The 18,387-nt window shown below is 38.4% G+C and overlaps 1 protein-coding gene across 1 annotated transcript in view; it reads left to right on the forward strand.

The window, feature by feature from the left end:
- LOC104287238 (dynein heavy chain 5, axonemal-like) overlaps positions 1 to 18,387 on the forward strand; it is a 176,473-nt gene that overhangs the window by 107,664 nt on the left and 50,422 nt on the right. Inside the window, exons 60-63 of the mRNA XM_009885913.1 lie at positions 1,394 to 1,561; positions 9,285 to 9,503; positions 12,370 to 12,546; positions 16,874 to 17,068. Of these exons, the coding sequence (XP_009884215.1) occupies positions 1,394 to 1,561; positions 9,285 to 9,503; positions 12,370 to 12,546; positions 16,874 to 17,068 (759 nt within the window). The remainder of the gene's footprint in view (positions 1 to 1,393; positions 1,562 to 9,284; positions 9,504 to 12,369; positions 12,547 to 16,873; positions 17,069 to 18,387) is intronic.

Here is an 18,387-nt window from a genome sequence, read left to right on the forward strand (position 1 = left end):
CCTTGTTTCTTGTTTCTAAGATTAAGTATACATGAGAAGAAAGCTCATCATGTCTGGAGTTCTGAGTAGACTACACTGCTTACTTGTTTGTGAGATTTTCGTTCTTTCCTAATTTTTTTTAGGCAGGGAAGATTAGTGGATGAAATAGTTCCTTGGGTTTAAAATTCATTACTTAGAAGGGAAAGCATGACATTTTTCAAGCTCTTGAACAGAGATTTAGGCCACTGCTGATGGGTCTTTGCTTCACCTTTGCCAGCTTGCTAGCTCATAATTTTGATTAGGAGAATGAAAAAGTAAAAATATTTGTCCAACACTATTTTACATTTTAGCAAATGCTCGTAGTGAGAACATCACCATGATCTTAGGAATAATATAATGAATGTCTTTGTTATGATAGTAGCTAGGGATCATAGGGATCAGATCAAGTACAAGACAGTCCTTTCAGCTATGCAGAAAAGCAGGAAAAGGGTATATTGCTTGGCTATGAATGGAAGATGATTTTTAGATGCATTAAAAGAAAGGCATTAATACACTGCCAAAAAAAGAGGAAGATTCTTAATGCCTCTATTGTTAAGCAACCACTGTTACCCTTTATAAGCTTCTCTACTCTCTACATTGCATAAGGAGATGAATTCCATTTTCTTCTGACACTTACATAATTACAGATTAACCACCATCATGAAAGATCTGGCTTTTCATGTTCTCAACAGATTGGTTAGGGTGGAAAAAATGTGAGGTTGGAATAATGAAGTGAACAGCTGAAAGAAATCGCTTTTACTGTTAAGGAAAAGGGTTAGCTTCAGTGAAGTGAAGTCAGTGCCTTGCATTTTCACCCTTTTCCTTCCTAAAGCTGCATGTCTGACTCCCTTAGCTGTGTTCACACTGGTGCCTGCCTGATGCCACAGTGAGTTTGTTCAGGGAACTAGCCTGGAAGAAAACTAATCACTGGTTTGCTGAGTTAGATTTCTGCCATATTAGCTTCCAAACTAGCTCACTGAGCATTGGTGATGCTATTAATGATGGGGCAAGAACATCTGGTTGAGGAGGAGAGGAAAGAAGGTATAGTTCTGTAGCAGCAATAACTTAGATCAGCTTAAGTTGTCATGGAGCTATGAGTACAAGTAATGTCTACAGATCTTATAGGTCAAATAGGGATATTAAATGCAAACTCAAATCAATCTGTTGCAGTGGAAGTACAAGCTATTTCCACTTGAGTTCACAAAACCCAACAAATCTTCTGTCCTTTATCAGAGTGAAAAGCAACAGTGTTGTTTTGTTCATTTCTTCTGTAATAAGTGGTAGCACTACATTTTTAAAAAGAAAAATGTTTCTGTGAAGCAGACTTTATTCTAAAATCAATTTTAAAAAATCATTTTTCCTTTCCATTGACCAGGACTCAATTACAGGAGAAACAGTGGAGCTTTTAGAGCCTTATTTGGATATGGAGGACTATAATCTTGAGACTGCTAAAAAAGTGTGTGGAAATGTAGCAGGTCTTTGCTCATGGACGCAAGCAATGGCTTACTTCTATGGTATAAATAAAGAAGTTCTTCCTCTTAAGGTATTTCAGATTGCTTATTTTTCTGAGGGATGGCTGTATTTGAGTGGAAAAAACGTTGCGTTATTTTGGCTAAAAAAGATCACCCGTTACAAGAGATTCTTGTTTCTTCACATCCAGTTGTGAAGTCAAGCACACAGAGGTTAAATATATCCTGGCAATTTCTTCCCCTTACACAGCTACCCTGTGGTACAGTTGTTACTTGTGTGAACACAGTCAGTTTTCAATGGAAGCCTTAGTACACATGTTCTTTATAGAGCCTGACTATCTGCAAGTGGGAGATACCAATACTGTCTCTGCTCTTGGACTTGGTGCCAGACACCATGGTTTCAAGCAAACTTCTCCTCAGTCCTACTGGCCTGGGAAGGAGCATACTCATTGTCATCTTAGTAGAATCTGGAAGAGGCGGCACCATTCTTGGCACAGAAGTATTCTTTACTGAATTTAGCTGGAATTCAGCTCTCCAAAACTTTGGAGTGTCAAACAGCTATACGTGAGTGTGTATATATAAAAGTAAGTAGTCTCCTGGCATAGAATTCTATTGTAACATTGAACTACAGTAGAAATGGCTCAGCTACCATTGTCTGCATTCCTACAGATAGCTGTATTGTCTTGGAAATGTTTCATTTATGAGCATACGGAAAAAAAAAAAGGACTTTGAATATTTATATAGTGATTTATAATCGTTACTTCTACAGGGGATTTTATTGCTCTTTTCTGAAGAAATACATTCAATTGGTTATGCTTCCACTGTACTTATGTTCAGTCTCCTGTTGTAAAGCCACTGTATCAATGGTATATTCAAAACTCGTGGCATATTCTTTTAGTGTATCTAGACAGATCTGATTCAAATTTATTAAAAGCATGATATTTTTGATTCAAGTAACTGATAGAGAAGACTATATTTCTGCAATATATAAGCAGCAATTCCCTTTTCAAATAATGGGAAGTTCACTAATGACAATAGAATTTGAAATATGGCTATTGAGAGCTATAAAAAAGAGCAAGACCAAGAGGAAATAGTGGCTTTAGATGCAGATGCAACTCTGAAAGCTGCAAAAGTGCTCTTGCAGTTTTTATTTGAATATATATGACTTAAAATTACATATAAATTTGACTTTGTATTCAAGTATTTACATTCTTGTCAAACTAGCTGATAAAAAACTGAGCATGCATTTCTTGGCAAAGTGGTGCCTATTGTCAGGTATAGCAACGGTCACAAATATTTTAAAACTGAAGATGACAGAGGGAGGAAGTGTTTAAAGTATTCAGGAGATATTACAGGAAGCACTGGAGTGATGCTAAGAAAATAATTGAAAATAAATGTACAATTAAACTGTGTAAAGTACTAGCACAGGCTAAATCATCCAGTGCTAAAAGCAGTTTTAGTGAATGAATTAATCAAGCTGCTTTATCCTAACTGCTGTTCTAGGAGATAAACCCCCTTCAACACCAGCAAAATCTATCCCATATATTTTAAAATTGCACCTTAACTGGGACTCAGTGCCTCATTTATCTTAAATGGGACAACCTGTGAAAAATAATTAGTAGTGACTTATATTTTAGTAAATATAGTGTGCAAAAATTAACTCATTCCTAGAAATGGATCCCTACATTCTTTAGATATGTGGCCTGCACCCTAAGGGTCATTGGTTAGAATCAACCACAGAAAGTATAACCAAATGTTTCATGCAAATACAATGCTGTGTAGTTACTTAACATACTGTGGTCACCATGTGTGTGCTACCTTCTTATAAACCTTCAGCATGACTGTGAGCTGTTCCTCTCTAGCTTGTTACCTAGTAAACAAGCCTGCTGTATTAACTTGATAATTCTGAAACACCATCTGCTGTTTATCCATTAGTTGAAGAATGTAACAGCAGAATGAGGAAGCCCTGGCTTTTGCTAAAGGTGTGATTTGATGTGATTTTTTTGTGATTCTGTTAGCCTCCTTTTAAAATACTGTGTATAGGGGTATACTTTCTGTTAGAGATATCTCCAGTAATTTTAATTAAATTCTCCTTAGGCTGTAATAATGATCAAGGGAAGTTCGTCTACAGTTACAAATTCTGTTTGGTATTGAGAATTCTCCCAGTCAAACTCAGTTTTAAATATAAGACTTTATTGCCGTTTCTGCTTTCACGTGTCTCCATGCCGAACTAAAAACCACAGCAGGCAATAAGAGGAAATCTTGCACCTGAGGAAGAGGTAACAGTCAAGGAGTGTCAAAATTTGATGGTTATCCATTTAAATAAGTGTATACTTGTCAAGGTAATGCCCACTGGGCAGGAAAACAAGCATTCAAGTCTGAATTCAAGGCCCACAATAACTGTGGAAGAAAAGCATATACCCTGGGAGGTGAAGTGGAGGACTAGATCACCTAACAACACAGATTGAAGTCAGGACATGTAAATGAATGGAAAAAAAAATGGAGAATCTTTCAGTAGCTAGTAGAGGCTGTGAAAAGCAGATAAGAGGCATGATCTCTATACCTTCCAAAGGTTGTTTTAATCCCAAATAATGATGAGTGATAGCAAAGAAATTGAGGCCAATATTTTAGTAATGTCACTCTGCATGGGTCTGTTTGCATGTGTACATATGTCTATATGTATACATATGTATACTTTTTTTAGATTGGTGAAGTGAAAACATTGGTTTTGGAATGTCTGCAAAACCTGTGTATGTGTTTTCCTCTTTTATAACGTTTCCCTAAATAACGATGTATACAAACTTATCATGATATTGAAGCTCTGAGAAAATTGATACAAAACCGATGGAGTGTCTATGTGAAAAATCTGCAGTGATCTGGGACAGGAGCAGGTTAAGATTGCATTCCTGTCATGTTTTGGGCTGTACTGGCCACTGAAACGTATGACAGATGCTCTCTGACCGCTCTCCCTTCAGGGAGAGGAGGAAGAGAGAGAAAGAGAATTACGAGGTAAAGAAACTTAAACTATTTTAATGAAAATATTAATAAAATAATAAAAAGGAAATAATGAAATATATACAAGACCATATCAAGCTCCCAAGATGATGATCACATCACCGGCAGGCACTGGGAAAGTCCCAGACTGGACTTAGTGATGGACAGGAACTGGATTCCAGATCTGGATTCAGGAATGCACGGATCAGGATCAAAGGCAGATGAATGGACAGAGTCCTCCTCAGACACCGGCCATTGAAGAAAGAGAGCCCTGACCCTTGGATCCCTCAGCTTTTATACTGACCATGATGCATATGCGATGGGATACCCTGTCGGTCAGTTTTGGGTCACCTGTCCTGTCCACTCCTCCCTGCAGGTGTGACACTTCTACGCTTTTCTGCTGCTGACCCTCCAACGGGTCATATAACAAAGTTAGTTGACCTCTGGTGTCATAGCAATAAGTACAAGCAAGAGCCTCTCTGCATATCATTCCTTGGCATAAGTTATGAACAATCAGGTCTTATCACTCTGGGAGCGGACCACAATCTTAAAAATATGCCATTAATTTCAGAGAGTTCAGTGAGTTAGAAGAGGCTTTACTGAAAAGTAAAATTACTAAACAGAAAATTGGTTTTGTATTACCTGAAGCCGGGACAATTTCCATAAAGAGTTGTCAGTCAGATGCCATGCGCCCAGGACAGAACTGAAGCAAAAGGCAAAGGTAGTCACACAGCACAGTCACACAGAGGTTCATGAGCAGAGTGACAGTGTTCAAGTACAAGAAGTCATCTGGCCTAGTCCAGCAGTAGTGAGTGTGCAATTAGACTGTAAGAACAGTGAACTTGCAAAGCTAAAATTGCTGAAACAAGAGAGTTGCTAGGAAAGCTCCAAATCTTCCTTACCTGTGGTGAACTACAAAGTTTCAGCTGCTTTTTTTTTTTTTCTTATGGGTTCTCCTACTTCTACATTTCCTGAATTTACTCAGCACCAGCCGGTGTTTAGAGGGATTTGGGGTTGGTCTGGGCATTCCATTCAAGAGCAGGGATAGCATTAAATGGTGTGAGTTTTTTTTAATGGAGAAGGAATTTTTATTTAGATGCCTTCTTGGATCAGCGCCTGATATACTTACTGCTTTGCAAAATTGAGTTTGCAATGAATCAACGAGAAACTTATGGCTATGTCAATACTAATAAATTAAACAGTGCTAGGGAATTTTTCTAGACACTGGAAAGTGATCATCTGCACTGTTAAACTGTGATGATGATCCCTAGTGTGAATTTGCTCTTGACCAAGCAGCATTTTCTCAGCAATCTCTGGGCACCTTTTAGGTACTAGCTTGGTCTAAAGGCCATTTCCATGAGGCTGTTTGCATGCAGCTGTACTGTTTTAAAGGCTGGGAGAGCTTAACGTGAGCTGCTTTATGCTAGTTAACCTCAGTGCCAGAGAAAGGTCCTGGGCATGTTTAATTTAATAGTATAGCTGTGGACTATAATTACATGTTTATTTGTCCTGGGTTTATGTGGAATGCAAAAAGGTTAAAAGGGGCAGGATCATCTCACCAACTCCTATAAGTCCTCTCTGAAGGCATCTCAGAAGAAGGCAAAATAGCTGCTTAATAATTTACTATGTGGCCCTTGTTGGCACAGGTACGACCTCTGTACTTGCCCCATGCAGCCAGATGGGGAGAGTTGGTAGAGGCACTGGCTGGAGCAGATATTGAGAGGATTGTCTGTGTGGTTCCCCACAAAGCCAATGGCAAGAAAAGGCTGAAGGTGCTGCTCTCACCAAGCCTAGGCATGTTCTCACATAGCCTCCTAGCCCCCCTCTCCGGGAGCTCCGATAAGAATGTGGATCTCATGTCTTGAATCCTCATGATTCATTCACATAAAATCCATTTATTCAGGCTTTCACACTGCATCCAACTGGAACAAATTGTCAATCCTTGCTTTGCTGCGTGACTCAGAGGGATGAAATGGAGGGTGTGAAGCTTGTTCACATAGCGATGCCACTAAAATTAGAAAGGCCACAGTGGTTCGTTGTGGTTGAGAGACACATTTCCTTCCTGCCTGTAATTGGCTGGAAATCTTTCTATGAAGCTGCTTGTGACTGTAATAGACTTCTTGTGCAGAAGATTCTCCTTGGCAGCAGAACTTGCCTCCTGCTCTCATGGCAAAGCTCTGCACAGGAAGCTGCCAGCCAACCTGCCAGTGATGTCAATACAAAAGCAGTGTTTGTACCCATGTAATTTTGAAAAACGGAGTCGGAAAGAAAGACAGGGAGAGAGCATATAGTGATGATTTCATAGGGTAATCTGAAACAAGCAATCTTCCTGCCTTTGGGAATCACATTGGTTGATCAAACTCATACCAAAATGTATTACTACTTTGTTAAGATTACCCTAAAATTGGCTGAAAACTTTGGTTAAATTTTCTGTAAAATAATTTATTATAAGTCATCTTCTAGAGACCCCATAAAGTCTTATGTATATAATTTGCGTTTGGTTTTTTTTTTTTTCATGTTAGAGTACAATATATTTTTTCTTTGTACTCGTCTGGAATATTTTTTTGTTGTCCCTACATCTTCAAAGCTGGTAGCCTTTTAAGAGCTTTTAAGAACTGGGAAGTTCTCAATCTTTTGCACCTTTCTGGGTAGTTTATTGCTGCATGGAGGTCTGTTTTTCATATTTATGAGGCATCATTGCTCATATGTATTGGGGATTCACATGGCCATTCTTTTCCATTGAGGTTCACGTCCTGCTTTGATAAATGTCAAGGTGAAATATGAATTCACACAGCCAGGTGTAACTTCTCTGTTGGTCCAGCTGTTCTGCCCAGGCTGTTCTTCCCAGCTCTCCAAGGATCTTGTTCCCTGTTTAATGTCACTATTTGTCAGGTGGGGATGAAACCCTCTTTGTCAGGAGAGAGAGGGCTGGTGCAGGGCTCTTTCTGGATCTCAGTAATAAAGGCCTGACAACAGATGGCTTAATAAGGTAACTACTTCAATAAGACAGAATAATAAGAGGAGTTTATAATAGCTTGAATGCCCAAAAGAGAGAGTTTTCTCTCAATGGACAGGATCTGCTCTGCACAGCATGCCATGGGAAAATCTGTCCAGGGTCTGTCTGATGCTGCATGAATGTGGGGTGCCCATCACCTGAAGGGATGTAAGATTCGCTCACTATCTATGTTCCTTCTCTTATTACGGATCTTTTTAAAACAATTTTCTCATTGAGCCATTTGTTGTCCAGCCTGTCTTATTAAGATCCAGAAAGACCCCCGCACTGTCTCTCTCTCTTACCTCACCCTCCTCACCTCTCACCCAGTGCAGGACATAGTAATACTGCATCACCTACTCAAAACTCCTTTACTGTTTAAACTTTTCCTGGTAGTCCTAGATTCGCTAATAATAACAGCAGTGGTTCTGAAATCTGCTTAGCTGGGTCTTAACAAGACTCACTGATTTAACAGTGTTTATTTCTAGGAGATGCTGTTTAATGTGCTCTATGATAAACAGTGGAGTAAAAATATTTCAGCATTCTTACAAGGTGGAAATTTTATGAGCAGTCATTTCACTGGCTTATCTCCATTATAAAATATTTGTTTATCTCTAGGAACTGTCAACAGATGCAGAGGCTACAGTAAATGATTTTTTTGCTGACAGTGCTATTCTCTAGATGCGGAACTTATAAAGCAGTACTACTTTGTTGATTAGTACATATATGCTTCTCTAATTCCCTGCTCACAGACCTGTCTTTTGAAATCCACCAGACTTCATGCTATATTTTTTATCATGCCTAGATCTCAAAATATGATCTTGGCTCCTCTATTTTTTTCCTATGGAAAGCAAGAAGAATTTGTTGATTTTAGCATATTTTGATAAGAATTAAGTCTATATTTTTAGTTAAGATCTGATGTAAAAACCCAACCCATGGTTATACTGTTTACTAAGAGTCATCCCAGAGATTCCTTGTACGGTTACTCTTCTGGTGTAATGTACTGTGAGTGCCAAGTTTCATATTTGTAATAAAACGGTTTTGACAGATTTTTGGTTTTAATCTTCATAAGTCTTATAGCAGAAAAAATAGAAATAAGATACCTGATATTTAAACAAGTGTTTTAAGTATTCAGGGTAAATGGAAGCAACCTTTATCTATAAATGAGAAATTCATAAGAACATTTTCAGTCTCTAAGCCTTTGCAAACATATATTTGGAAACACATTCTGAATCCAGAGAATACTTTTTTTCCTGTTAGTGAAAGTTAAGAAGCAACATTTACATGACTAGCAACTCATTCAAATTTGTATTTGAAGAGAGAGAGATGTAAGAAAAGTCTATTCTAGAGTTTTAGTTTCTAGAGGAGCAAAAAATGTGTTATATCTTTATTGTAGAACTAATTGATGGGAAAAGAGAGAAGAGTAGTTTCCATTATCATTATTGCTATTTTATAATCCATAAAAACAATCTTAATTTTCTTTTGCACTGAGAATATGTTACAGAAAACATTGTATGGTTTGCCTTATATGTCTAGTATACAGCTATTTTAGTGTATTGTGATTTCAAATCATTGATCATTGTGTGATCAATAGATCATTTTGAAAATTAAGATTGCATTGAATAACTTTAATGTTATGCGTGTGTTCCAGTTTTAGGTTGAAAAGTAAAAAGGGAAAAAATCTGCTGTCATCCTAAACATGTATTACTTTTAAAAGTACCCAATACACTAATAACGTGTCATTAAATGAATCTAATTTGCTCTTGCCAAATAATAGATATTAACTGCTCTTTACTTGTAAATGTTTGTAGGCAAATTTAGCCTTGCAAGAAGGAAGACTTGCAGCTGCCCAAACAGAACTGAATAATGCACAAATTCAGCTGGATGAGAAGCAAATGGAACTGGATCAAGTACAAGCCATGTATGATACTGCTGTGAAAGAGAAGCAGGCCTTACTTGATGATGCTGAAGCATGCAGAAGAAAGATGAACAATGCCACAGCTCTGATTGAAGGATTAGGTGGAGAAAAGGTACATATGAGCACATATGAGTAGGTTTCCAGCGCAAAGTAGGTGCTCAGCTTTGAGAATACTGCATGATGAATATTAGCCGTGCTCAAGAAATTCAAGGCATGGTGACATCTTGTTATCATATGACATTTTATTTTAGTTATATATATTTTTTTGCTTGAACTTAATGTATCTAATAAAGTAAAACAATTTCCTGTGTTAACTTAATTCTTCTATATGAAGATTTAAGTCATATCATACAGCCCATATTGGGATAAAGTTCAGATTTAAAGCAAAGGAGCCAAATTCCTTTTAGCTTTAGTAAGAAGAGGAATTAGGCTTAACCTAAATAATTGCCCTAAAATATTTATAAGAAGGATTATTCTCTTTTTCTCACCAAGTATACAAGAATAGGAATTTGAAGCTTGACTAATTTCCTGAATTATATTTGAGGTTCAGATTTCTGTTGGAGCCTTTTACAGAATTATGGGCTAATTGTTATCCTCTGCACTGAGCTTGAAATTTACCTTTCCTCTGCAGATTTTTCTGGCTTCAGGCTGAAGGTTTCCAGAGGAAGTACAATACTCTTTTTTTTTTCATCTGTTTATTTGCTTTGATAATCCCTTGGTTGATTTCACAGAGTCAAAATTGATGAGAGCTTTGACTTCAACCATTGCATCCTGTGAGGCCAGGACTTTAGCATTTGTTTGCATAGCTGCACTTCAAAATATGAGTCAAAAATATTAGATGCTTTATCATATTTTTCGGTGAATTTTTAAATTCAAGGGCAACACCAAATTAGGAAGTTACAGTGCCTTATTGTGGGTTTTCTGAAGCCTTGTGCTATGAGGTCTTCTAAGAGCTGTTATTCCATTCTACTTTTGAAAATTCAGACAAAAAATTAAGACTGTATATGGCATGTGGAGCCTTGGGCAAAACTGACACTGGGTTAAATGTGTATTTTCTAAATTTAAAACATGTATGTCCTGACCAAGATTGCATGCAAAGTGATTGGAAGGCAACAGAAATCTGGAGAGGAAGGAATAAGGAAAACTCAGAAATAATATTCATAAAATAACGGAGTTGTGGAATAATTGAGATTGGAAGGGAGCTCTGGAGATTATCTAGCCCAAACGCCTCCACTCAAAGCAAGGTCAAATAGAACAGGTTGCTCTGGGCATTGTCCAGTTGGGTTTTGAATATCTCCAAATATGGAAGCTTCACAACCTCTCTTGGCAACCTGTTCCAGTCCTTGACCACTCTCACTGTAAGAAAGTTTTTTGTGCGTTCCATTGAAATTTCTTGTATTTCAGTTTGTGCCCATTGCCCTTTGTCCTTTCACTGGGTACCACTGAAAAGAGTCTGGCACTGTCATCTTTACAGCCTCCCACCAGGTATTTGTACACATTGATAGAATTCCCCCTGAGCTGTCTGTTCTCAAGGCTAAACAATCTCAATTCTCTCAGCCAAGTCTACCCCCAGCCTTTACATCCCTGACCAGTTATTTCTTGTTTGCAAGTCTGAGGTTCAGCAAATCGCCTTCCCTTGTTAGATCCTCAGTTGCCTGTGCTAAGAATTTTTTGTCAGTTCATTCCTTAAAACCTCCTGGATTGCTTGTATCTTGCTGCGTTGTCCCTCCAGAAGACATCAGAGTGGTTTAAGTCCCCCATGTAAACCAGGGCCTGTGTATGCGAGGTTTCTCCCCATTGTCTGAAAAAGACCTCATCTACTTCTTTCTGATGACGTTGTCCGTAAAAGACACACACCAGATCACCCATGTTGGTCTGCCCTATAATCCTAACCAATAAGCTCTCAACTGACTCATTGTCCATCCCAGAGTCTCAGATACGGCCTTCCAGTACCTAAAAGGGGCTTACAGGAGAGCTGGGGAAGGACTTTTTACTAGGGCATGTAGTGACAGGATGAGGGGGAATGGCTCTAAACTGGAAGAGGGCAGGTTTAGATTAAACATTAGGAAGAAGTTTTTCACTTTGAGGGTTGTAGGGCACTGGAACAGGTTGCCTGGAGAGGTTGTTGAGGCCCCATCCCTGGAGGTGTTCAAGGCCAGGCTGGACGTGGCCTTGGGCAACCTGGTCTAGTGGGAGGTGTCCCTGTCTATGGCAGGGGGGCTGGAACTCGATGATCTTCAAGGTCCTTTCCAACCTAAACCATTCTATGATTCTATGCAGAGGACCATGCATTCTAACTGCTCTCTCACAAAAAAGAAAACTTCCCTCCTCACCTTCCCAGCCTGTTCTTCCTAGCAAGCCTGTATATACCTGTTGCAGCACTTCAGTTGTGGAAGCCTTCCCACCATGTCCTCATGAGATCATGACTCTGCAACCACATGCAGACCTCTAATTGATCGTTTGTTCTCCATGCTGTGCACATTAGTGTACAAGCAGTTCAGAGAAGTGCCCAGCTGTGCTAATTTCCCAGAAACAGTACGACAGCTATGCCCGTCATTCTGTCTGGTAGGCACTTATTTGCTTATGTGGATATGCTTGGGGTGGTCCTCCATTAGCCCTGTTTTATTGGTTACAAGGTCCCTACTGTTTATGTTACCCCACGTATTTTGTTTGCCAACCCAGTCCTCCGCTTCCTCACGTGATTGTTGGTGATCCTCTCCTTCCCACCTTGTTACTCCTTTAAAGGACTTCTTACCAGCTTGGCCATCTTGTTGACAAAGATGCTTTTTCTCCACTGAGTTGGGTGGTTGCCATCTCTTCCAAGCAAACATCTACTTCTGAAAAGAATGATTTAAAGCCAAAAATACTTCTGGTTCAAAGAACAATTATTTACCAGAAAGAGATAAATTCTTAAGTTAGATCTTCATGTTAGTTTTGTGCCTGCTTAATCTAACTTCTTTATAATATTTCACATACAGCTTCGTTGGACAGCAAGCAGCAAAAACTTTCAAAATCAAATTATTAATTTAGTGGGGAATGTTCTTCTGGCCACTGGATTTCTCTCTTACTCTGGACCTTTCAATCAGGAGTACAGGAATTTGCTGCTCCAATTGTGGAAGAAAGAGATGGACAACAGCAAGATTCCATACAGTAATGTAAGTGTTCATGCTCTGTCCTGACCTTACTCTTTGCCTTGCAGAGAAATAATGTTCAGAGCATCCCATTCCAAAAAAGGACATAATTGGAAGATTATTTACAGGCTTTCACATTCCATCAAATTATTAATAAATAAAAGATCTGAACAGTTGACAATTGAGCTTCTAAAAAACAGTGTTTTAAGATCCTCTTTATACTGTCATGCATTACAAGATTGGTATATAGGCTATCGCTCTGGCAAATCTGAGAGATACTTTCTCAGGTCAGCTGCCCTGAGAGGAAATTGCATAGTATGGAAAACTAAGTAAAGTTTACCAGCTTAGAAGTGATTTACTTTATCATAAGGGGTTCCATCAGGTAGTCACAGTTTTCCCCCATCGTTGGTGTTTTTTTGCAAATGCCATGTTGTGTCCATAATTTCAGTCATAAAGTCAAGCAAATCAGCCATATTGAACATTTACTGAAAGTGGAAAATATGTATGTTGAAGAAAACACCAGTTGCAACTATCTCCTTCAACATTTTAAGTTATCCCCTGACAAGAAATAACTTGTGACTATATGTGGTGGAGAATACCACCCCACAACTGGTATTGCTGTGCCTCTATAATTTTCCAGGCAGTCTTTGAAGCAGCAGCTCCAAAACTAGGCACACAGGGTGTCACAGAGGTGGGGAGATTGGTCTGTGGTTTCTGGGTTGGGTGGGAGTTATACCCCAACCAACTGCCAGACACCCAGCAAGATTTACCTTATTTCCACTTTAACGACCTACATTCTCGTGTGCTGACACTAAAAATCTGCTCTCTCTCTAGACATTCACTTTTCACTCTGAACTGTGAATGTAGAATATTAAGGGTGAATTTTAATGAAAGGTTTTTCATATATTTTGTATTTCTGACATATTACAGCATAAATTATTTAACCTACTGTTCTTAATATATTAAATTTTGACCACAACAAACTAGGAATAAAAATTTCCATTATTTTCATTTAGAATTCCTTAAGTACAACTTTTTGATAATCTACACTTGCTAGAAAATATATGTAAAATGGAACTAAACAGGTTTTCATTTTTAAAGCTTCACACTTTTATTCTTAGTGTAGCTTGATTAATTCTTGATTGACGTAAAAATACTCTCACACCCAGTTATAGACAGGACCACTGCACATTTTGAACCAGGAAGTATCACCTCTGCACGTCCGTGTATTATCAGTTAATACCCTCCTGTCATACCCTCTGCTATCTGTTGGTGTAGTTAGGTACTTAAATTAGCTAAGTTTCAGAGTTGCATAGTGACCGATACTTCCTGCTGCAGTAAGAAAAAATTCAAAGCTGTTTGGGCCCTACTCATCGGCTTGAGGAGCTAAATATGGGGTTTCGTTCCATTTAATTGTTTAATTTGAAGTGCCTTGTTGAAATGATGAAGTTAAACAAAACCTGGATTTTGTAAACCTTGATTTACACCACTTCAGCTGGCACCAGTCTAAGCTTTTAAATCCATGTACATTTGTCACTAGTGAGGCTGTTCTCAGCGACTCTGACGTTACAGCTTCTCCTCAATTGGCCTAAGTCTGCGTGGGCGGAGGTGGCCTAAAATGCAGCAGAGCTACAGTCCCGTGGTGCAGATTCAGTTGGCTGCCATATCTTATACTATCTTTATTAAAGGGAGCAACCTGCATGCTGGGACTATGATACAGGGCAGGTTTCCCAACGTGAATCTTGTTCTTTCCTTTTACTACTATCTGCCTCAGGTGTGCCAGACCTGGCAGCTGTTCTGGTGCACAGGCATTGCTCGTGACCAGTAGCAGCCTTGTTCCTATTCTATGGCTTTTAGGAGGTTTGTCTAATATTCTTCCTTGCACCGCGAAGACATTTTCATGCTGTAGGCAGAACTTAGGCCATAATAATCAAAACTGTCTTTCTGAGTAATCTGTCCCATGTTGCCTCCCACTTAGTTTTGTGAATACCTGCGTACATTTTCTCCAGCACTGAAGGTTGGAGAAATAGTTCAGGGAGTCTCTCTTACTCTCAGTACAGGAGTGGAGGCATTAAGCCCAAACGGGTCCTGTCCTCAGCTGTCAAAGCTTTTGACGGAGCAAGTGCTGCTGGAAGGTTCTGGGAGCAAGTAAGCAGCCTGTGTACAGCTATGGCTGTACCATTGTGAAACAGTCGAAGGTAGATTAGTAGCCCTGCTGCATCTTCTTTTCAGGTTCTTGGGGGATCTGACGCTCAAAACCTATATTAGGGAGGCCTTTTTGCCATGAGAGGTTTGTCATGCTGTTCATCTCATAGAAGTTACTTGTGAATCTTTTTTTTTTGACATTAAGTTGTGTATAATGCTTCTTGTAACAGTGATTAACCTTGACCTGACAGAGTGAACCTCACAGCCGAGCCCAATTTATGCTATGACTTGCAAAGAAGAATGATTCTAACTTGCCCAGCAAAGCTCTTTGAAAACTCCTGATGTTAAATAATACGTAAGGTCAGGATGGATTCATTAATAAAGTACCAGTAGCAGTACAATCTCAGGCAAGATTCTTTACCCATGTGCTATGGGAGTTATCCTACATACATTTATCCCAGGGAGGCTCTTTCTCTAATTCAGTGTACGAAATGTTCTTAAAACCTGCTTACCTTGAGGAATATCTGTCAAGATTCCTACCACTTAAGGATAAGAACTCGGATGCATAATGTCCTTAGAAAGCAAGACATGAAGAACTAAAATTCTGCCTCTATGAAGATGTTCTGACCACATTACTACTCAGCTGTATCCTTCAAAATTTGAGGAATACTTCTTGACTGTTTCTGTGTTGCTTTTTTTTTTTCATATAGACAGATTAGACACAGAATGTCATAATTAATGAGTTTCAAACCACAACTATCATTCTGTTTAGATAGTTGTGTTAAAGACAGGATTATGATTTCGATGATATTGTATGGAAGGGAGTTTTAATTTTTTCCAGTGAATTAAGTACTCACAAAAGGCAGCGTATGTGCTTCTCTTGATACTTCACACCACAGGAATTAAAGCAGCTTTGCAGTTCAAGCAAAAGGCTTGACATCTGCCTTACTTTGTCACAGACTAACTGGCTGTGGGTGTATGAGTCATTTAGGCATAACAATTTAAAGAGAGCTGTTTAAAATTAGCTATCTATCGGTGTAGTTAGGCACTTAAATTAGCTAAGTTTCAGAGTTGCATAGTGACTGATACTTCCTACTGCAGTAAGAAAAAATTCAAAGCTGTTTAGACCCTACTCATCGGCTTGAGGAACTAAACATGGGGTTTGGTTCCAATTGCTGAAAATTGTGGCTATTAAATGATTTACTGTCCTTTTCGCAAATGGAAATTGGATTTTTAAAGTTTCCCTGTCTTCTGAGAATGGCTTGTGTTGCTTTATTCAGAATCTTCAATAATCAGAGTAGTAAAAATTAAAAGGGGTAAAAAATCTTCTGAGTTGCGCAACTACTGGTATCACTAACTCATGACTGTATCACATCCCACAGTATTTGAAATTTTGCTTTAGGCTTCAGATTCTGAATTATGTGATTATTGCAGGAGTTGCAGGCTTTGTCTTTCTTTTTAAACGTTGTTTGTAAAGAAAGCTTACAAATAGGAATTTTTGAGTGAAAAATGTAAGCGGCAAATAAAAAGAACCTTTCAATTTTATTTTTTTTAAAATCATGTTGTTATTAAGCTATTATTCTAATTTGGAGAGCCTGGTTTGTGATTTTAAGCACTATTTTGTTCACATACACATTCTGGAGAGGCCAGTCACTGTTCATAGTGATTAAAATAATGCAGGTTAGTCATCACGTGCAAATCAAACTTTAAGAGAGTGTATGAACTGGGAAGAGTTCTGACCATGGCAACAATAACTTTCCATGATAATTTGTGGTTATTGATCAACAGCACATCCCCTCTTTCTTCTCTGAGTCTCCCACAAGCCATGCTGTATTCATATATGTACTTGGAGGGCACTTCACAACTTTACAGCAGGAGGAAGCTCTTGTGACCAAGACTACCCTTCCTCTTGAGCTAGCAAGAAGAGAGTCTTCTAATACCAAAATCAGCTTGTCATTAGATATGGAAATAGCTTAAGAGTTTCTCTGACACTCTTTGATGGACATCAAAGCCTCAACAGAATTCACTTTCGTTATTGCCCAACTTCAGTGATTTAGGCGCTGAACTTTAAAGAAAGGAAACAATAAACAATAACTACCAAATACATTCTATCATGCATTATGATCAGAATAAGAAGAAAAGCCTTCCATCAAACATTTTAGTGTACCTTCTTTAACTAATTTTCTAATTACATATTTTCTATTAGGACCTGAACCTTACTGGTATGCTTGTTGACAACGCTACAGTGGGTGAATGGAACCTCCAGGGTCTTCCAAATGATGACCTTTCAATTCAGAATGGCATCATTGTCACAAAAGCATCTAGATATCCTTTACTGATTGATCCACAAGGTCAAGGAAAGATCTGGATTAAAAATAAGGAAAAGAATAATGGACTGCAGGTAAATTAATAATTTAATATTTTTTATGCGTGTGTCATTTCACATCATAGTTAGCAATGCAAACTATTTTTTCTGTGATCATACTTTGGCCATGTGTAATTTAAATCTGATGTTTATTGTATATAGTTAGGCAGAAATTAAAACAAGACTGATGCAAAATCTGTGACCTATCTGTATCAGGGTAAAATAGCTTGTACTGCTTTGTCATCTCCCAGAAAGACAGTTTAAAGAGCAAATTGGAATTATATGCTATGCCACATGTATTTTTATGATGACTCTTTTAATGAGTTAGAGAAAGAGAAACATAGAGGGAAGTAACTGACTTGCAAAATTAAGACCAGACAGGATCAGGCAGGTGGTGCTGCATGGCAATAATATTTTAGGGTAAGCATTTTAAGAGGAAAATAGGGAAAAGAAAAAAGGAGGAATTGGAAAAAAGAATGATGGCTTGAGGTAGAATGGAAATCTAGTGATCTTTGAGGCATATCAAACACAAAACCCAAATTTAGGCTGCATCTTGGTGGTTAAATGCATGTGATAAAAAAAAAAATTACTGCTTAATTTATTCACCCATCTCACTTTCTGTCTAGCAGTGCATCCTGATTGAGATCTGGGTCTTCTATTTAATTCAAAACTTTCTTTTTTCCCCTTCTAAGCAGCGTACCCTCCATGCCTTGTTACACCAATAACGATAAAGATATGATAAAGATCTAAACACATTGTACATTTTCAGGCCAGATTGAACATGATATTAAAGAGTTAGTTGTTAGTAAATGAACTCTGTCCTACAGCTGTAGATTATCACATGAATACCATGGTATACTATCTTCACTCAAAATGAAAGTGATGGATAAGAAAAAGAAACTGAGAATGAAGATAAGGATGGTGACATCCAGAGAGCTGGTGACATCCAGAGAGCTGATGACATCATGGTGATGTCATTAGCTAAATCCTTAACTTCTGGAGCTCGATGTAGATCTGTACTTCCTAGCACTGCTAAAAAAGGCCCAGCATTCAATCCCACACCAAATCCATTTTCTGGTAATTGGAACATGCTTAAAAATGGTGTAGAAACACAGCCAGAAATGGGAAGTATTGACTGAGAAGAGACAGAAAAAGATCCAAAGATCTTGGAAAAATGGATGCCTTTATTAAAAATACATATAAGTTGTATTCAGAGAAGAATTTGACTGTGTGAAATCTACTGTCCTACAGTAGGTAACATGGCTTCCTCTAAATTACATCAGACCTTACTTTGGCCTGCTGAAAATTGGTTCAAGAAACGTTAGTGTGAGTAACCAACAGGAAAACAATAGATA

Source organism: Charadrius vociferus, unplaced genomic scaffold, assembly GCF_000708025.1.
Source record: "Charadrius vociferus isolate BGI_N301 unplaced genomic scaffold, ASM70802v2 scaffold195, whole genome shotgun sequence".
In the NCBI taxonomy this organism is placed as follows: Eukaryota; Metazoa; Chordata; class Aves; order Charadriiformes; family Charadriidae; genus Charadrius; species Charadrius vociferus.